At 29.6% G+C, this 5240-nt stretch overlaps 1 protein-coding gene across 1 annotated transcript; it reads right to left on the minus strand.

Annotated features, from left to right (window-relative positions):
• Positions 1-1105: 1105 nt before the first annotated feature.
• On the minus strand, positions 1106-3569 carry LOC141587587 (replication protein A 70 kDa DNA-binding subunit D-like). Its single transcript, XM_074409063.1, has 10 exons — positions 3411-3569; positions 3052-3316; positions 2899-2966; positions 2586-2800; positions 2385-2490; positions 2127-2302; positions 1922-2045; positions 1653-1835; positions 1514-1564; positions 1106-1438 (listed from the first exon to the last, which is right to left on the minus strand). The coding sequence occupies exons 1-10, from the start codon at positions 3567-3569 to the stop codon at positions 1283-1285; spliced, it is 1503 nt and encodes a 500-aa protein (XP_074265164.1). The 3' UTR covers positions 1106-1282.
• Positions 3570-5240: the final 1671 nt, after the last annotated feature.

Genomic DNA, 5240 nt, shown 5'->3' on the forward strand with positions numbered 1-5240 from the left:
GATTGTTGAAGTTTTCTATTTTCCATAGATGTACCACCCTTGCTTCAATATAGGAATGACAAATTCCCGCTCGCATATCGCAAATTAGTCTTTTTGTTGGTTTTTCTAACATGTTTGCAATTTCTATATTCTGATTTTTTACCCTTGGATTTTGTGTATTAAGGATTGGATTTTGTGAATGTAAAATTTTAGTTTATTTATGGTATTTATAGGTGTTACTACTTAATAGTTTCAGCATTATGTGGGTGGTAGTGGAGGAAGTGTTTAGTGGGATAGCTTATGGAGGTAGTGTTTCCTATTATTTAGTCCAATTATTTTAATTTTTATTTAATAATTAATTTCTTAAATGGTTATGTAATAGTGGGTGGTGGAATAAAAAGAAATGGGGAGTGTAGGATGACTAAATTGTAGTTGTGGTTTTAATAGTTTAATAAATTAATTTCCTTATTTTTATCCTGAAAATCTGGTTTGTTTCATAATTGTTTATTAAAATAAATTGAGGATTAATAAAATTTATTATTATTATTATTATTATTATTATTATTATGTGAGTTAACACCTTAATAGTTTGAGTATTTTGTGGGTGGTAGTGGAGGAAGTGTTTAGTGGGATAGTTTATGGACTTATAAAATAATTTAATAATTATTTTAAATTAAAGAATATTAAAATATTATTGAAGTTATGTTGTTCTATTATATTGTTGTCTTTTTTGTGTAAACAGTAAATATAATTTTTTTTTTCCAGATTTTTTAATTACGAATGACTTTTTTTTTTAAATAATATTTTTTAAGTAAATTTTTATTTTAAAATTAAAGAATATTAAAATACTGTTCAAGTTGGGAACCGTGTATGTGGCTGACCTATTTTCCCATTTGTTTTGTATAATAATATTGAACTGGGTAATGTATGAGGCTGCTATTTATTTCGTATAATTTTATGTTTTTTTTTCCTAATTTTTCAGCCTAAGTATCAATTTGAAGTATCGTCGACTTAGTTGGACCTATTTGCCTCTTTGTTTTGTATAAGTTAATCTTTTGATGTTTTCATTGCATTGGTATGTCATATTTAACAATAAATTAAAATTGACAAATTTGTAGCTGAAATTTGATTTACTCTAATTGATAAACTTACAACATGAGAGACATTAAACCATCTACTTTGATGTTTGAATCATCACTACAACAACTTGCTAAAATAAGGATAAATGTTTTACTTCAATTGCATTTGTGTCTGTCTAACTACACAGACTTAGGGAATAAAAAACTAAAGTTGACTTTAAGCTTCATTCTTTCTCTATTTTGATCGATTTCATCTTTTTTGATGCAGAATCCTTATTTCCAGCATTGCTCGCTGCAGTTGTTTCTTCTCCAATGTTTATATCTGCATACTTTTTCTTCACTGGGACAGTTCCGCTGCCACCACCGGCAGTTAAGTTTTCCTGCCCATTTTTGTTGTTAAATTTATTAGTTTCAAAATGTTAAATTACTTTTATTCCTTAATATTACAACCTTACCGCTGTTGTTTTTGCTGAAATTGCTGGCATATCGATAATGGAGGTTATATCCTGATTAGAAAAAATCAAATTAGTTAGTATTCAAAAAAAGAAAGATAAACCATTTAGTCAACTCATTGTATATATAGTATTTCCTTACTTGTATCTTCTTGTACTCTGACTTCCAATGCTTTATATGGTTTTCATTATCCGAGAAATCAATAACATTGTAGCACTTGGAATTTAACTGTAAGTTGAATCTATTATCTACTTCCACCTTGAAGACATATTCCTTATGTTGAAACTCATTGATTTCTGCTGGAATTCCGTGGTCATTTCCAGCCTGCAAAAATTATGGTGCTCGTTTATTATTGTTTGTTTTGATTGTTAGATAGTGTGCAATATTGAACCACTTTCTTTAATACTAACCTCCTTCAATTTCTCAATGCATTGCATAACACTTTTGTTAACCTTCATTTTGATCAATTTGTCAAACATCTTTATGAAAGCTTTTCCTCCATATGCATCTTCAATGTAGAATTTTGCTTGGAATCTGCTTTATTCCCGTTATCACTCTTTTATCATTTATTTTTACGAAATTTTTACAAACTACAACAAACTAATGTTTGCTCACCTTGTTAATCTATAGTGGTTTCCAATTTCATATGCAACACATTCTTCTTGTGAACAATACCATAGTCCATCAGCCTTTTTTCCAGCCCTACATGTGCATACTTTGCATCCATTGTAATACCATTTGAATGTTTTATCAATTTTAGTGATGTAAGCCACTATCACATAAGTTCCAGCCTGAAATTTCGACAAAGTTGAAATAAACTTTAAATGTTGTACTTACGTACTTTATGAGTTTGTCTAAAATTAAGAAGCTTACCTTTTCAATATTCTTAAGTTCATCAATAGTCTTTATGTTTCCAGCAAGTATGTCCTTTGTCTTGATGTGGACTATGCCTCTTGTCCTTGGTGGCTTGTTTGCGTTTCTGCATATTAGTTTTAACAGTTTTAATATCAATAAGAATTAATGTTGTACTTGGTATTTTGGACAATTGTTCCTTAGTATAAAGACTTGAATTACCTTGCCCTAAACTCGTGGACTTGTGGAATGTTAGGATTGATCAATATCTTTGAGGCATTGTCCGTTGTCGATAATTTGATTTCACCTTCATGGGGTACCCTTAGCACACACTGCAAAACCACAATTGGTTTTTCTTTCTTGTATTTGATTTGGATGATATTCTTTTTGCATCTTCGACATATTGTCCCCATAGCCAAAAGCGTAATTTGTCCCCACTACAAAAATTTCTATTAGTTAAGGTATGCTTGATAAGTAATACAATGCTTGCATAGATTTTTTTGAAGTAGAAATATTACTTTAGATCTTCCAACACCAAATATGTTCTCTCTAAGTTGTCAATGTTTGAAACCATGTCATATGCATCCACTTCAGCTATCACATCTAAAAAAGATAAAACAATTTTGTTAATTATTGATACAAATTTGAAAATAATTGGTAAATAATTGTTACAAATGTAGTAGAGTACCTATTAGCATTCTTCCATCCAAGTTGTTGTCAATTATATCTTGAAAAGACACAAACTTGAAAGCACTTTTGGGTATTAATGCTTGAATTCTTTCGATTGTTGTTGTAGATCCAAACCTCAAACGGCATTTATGGGCAGTAGCAATATCGTAGCCTCTGTTTTGGAATGTTTGAAATCTACCAATTTTGTAAGTGTAACCCTCGATTATTTTGTCTTCAAAACTTTGTATAAGAGCTTTACCTACTGTGGCTTGAATAACATGTCCCTACAATGGATAATTTTGATGCATACTTTATTAGTAAAATTTCTATGGAAAAAAATATATGGGTCATTTAGTAAAATAAAGTAAACTTTCTTACCTCTTCATCCACCAATATTAGTTCTAATGAAAAATCTTCTCCAACAAAGGCTTTCCTAAAGTCTTCTTTTTTCCATTTTCGCACTACCCTTACTTTCACATACACTCCTGTTGTTCCTCTTATCAATTTTGATACACTTATTTGTTGTGGCTCTTGCATTGTTGGTATTGTTGTGAGTTGTAAAATGGCTGGTTATTATTTATTATTTAGTGTTGTTTCTCGTTGTTTATGTAGTTAGTAGGCTGATTTTATGCATAACTCAAGTTTTGTTTTAGTGAAATGTGCCTCTTTTTCAGCATGTATTGTTGTTAGTGGGGTAATTATTGTTTTATTTACATTTATTTATTTCATAACTTTCTTTTTTTGACTGAAATGTCCCTTTTTTTCAGCATACATTTTAGTGGGGTTGATTATTGTTATATTTAATTGTTAGTGGGTTACAATGTTTAATTAGTAACAATTTTATTAACTTGACTATGAAAATTGAACCGAGGCTTACAATGTTTAATTAAATTGTATATCGTTTAATTGTATATCGTTTAATTCAGTCTATACTATGATATAAATTAAAATTTAAAAATAACCTTTAAATTTCAAGAATAATAGTATCAATTTTATTAACTTGGACTATGAAAATTGAACTATGTTACAATGTTTAATTAGATTTTATTTCGTTTAATTCGTCCATATTAAATTTGATTGAGATAACGTAATTTATTGTGTCTTTTACAGCTAACGTTATCAGAGCTCCGGAAATGGAAGAATAGTTCGTTGAGTTATTTCTACTATAAAGGTACATTTTTTTTTTGTTAATGATGGCTATTGGCAGCTTAACTATTGTGCCACCCCATTGTCGGTGGCTAAGGCGGCCTTTAGTTAACGTTACCTAGTTCATCAAATCTCGATGATGAATGGTCAGTGGTTTTATACACCAACCTGAGAGATTTTATTTGTAATTTACATATTGATTGGTTATTTATATTTTTTTGGACTATTTGGGTATGTAATTTATTTTATTTGGACTGTAAATAATTTTCATATTCGGTTTTTGGATATGTAATTTTTGTTTTTGGACTGTAATTTTATATTTAGTTTGGTTATTTAGTTTGGTTATTTGGTTGCTAAAATATCAATTTTGGGTATGTAATAGTGGACTGTAATTCATAATTTTGAATGTGTAATTTATTGATGGATTGTAATTAATTTCAATATTGGCTGTAATATTGCTGTAATTAATTTCAATATTAAAAAGGATTTCTGCATATGTAATTTTTGTATGTAGACTGTATTTAATTTTATTTTTTTGGTGACGTAATCATATATCATTATCGTATCATTTGTATACTATATAGTTTGGCTAAATATAGTTTCCCTAAAATAAATCTAGAAACATGGTAAAAGAGGAGAGAGAAGAATTAATTACCTAATGAGGAGAGAGGGGAATTAAACATATTGGGTTGAACGTGGGTATAATTTTGCCAAAAATGCTGCAGCCAATAGGAAGCTTAGAATGGCTTCAGCTTTTATAGATAGGGGATACATCAAAATAGTGCTCTGTTGGTTACAATTTTCCCAAATAAAAAGTTAAATTTGCTAAATATTATTTCTTAATCAAAATAGTACAAACTAAAGTGTTAATCATTAACCTGAAATCGACTCGAGCCATAATGATTAACACCTGAAACTGACCCGATCCAAAGTGACCCGAAAACAGGTCACCCGAAATCCGAAATTACCTGATCCAAATATATGACAGACTCGAACTGACCCGACCCAATTGACTCATTTACCACCTCTAGTCCAAACAGGTGAAAATCCGAAATATATTAC

Source organism: Silene latifolia, chromosome 6 (genome assembly GCF_048544455.1).
Source record: "Silene latifolia isolate original U9 population chromosome 6, ASM4854445v1, whole genome shotgun sequence".
Classification (NCBI taxonomy): domain Eukaryota; kingdom Viridiplantae; phylum Streptophyta; class Magnoliopsida; order Caryophyllales; family Caryophyllaceae; genus Silene; species Silene latifolia.

Excerpts from the sequence above, each read along its gene's own strand:
- LOC141587587 (XM_074409063.1), bottom strand. The coding sequence starts at position 3,569 with ATGCAAGAGCCACAACAAATAAGTGTATCAAAATTGATAAGAGGAACA. Across the intron at positions 2,967-3,051 it reads GGATGGAAGAATGCTAATAG|ATGTGATAGCTGAAGTGGAT; the intron begins GTACTCTACTAC and ends TATCTTTTTTAG. Across the intron at positions 2,046-2,126 it reads AACCACTATAGATTAACAAG|ATTCCAAGCAAAATTCTACA; the intron begins GTGAGCAAACAT and ends GGAATAAAGCAG.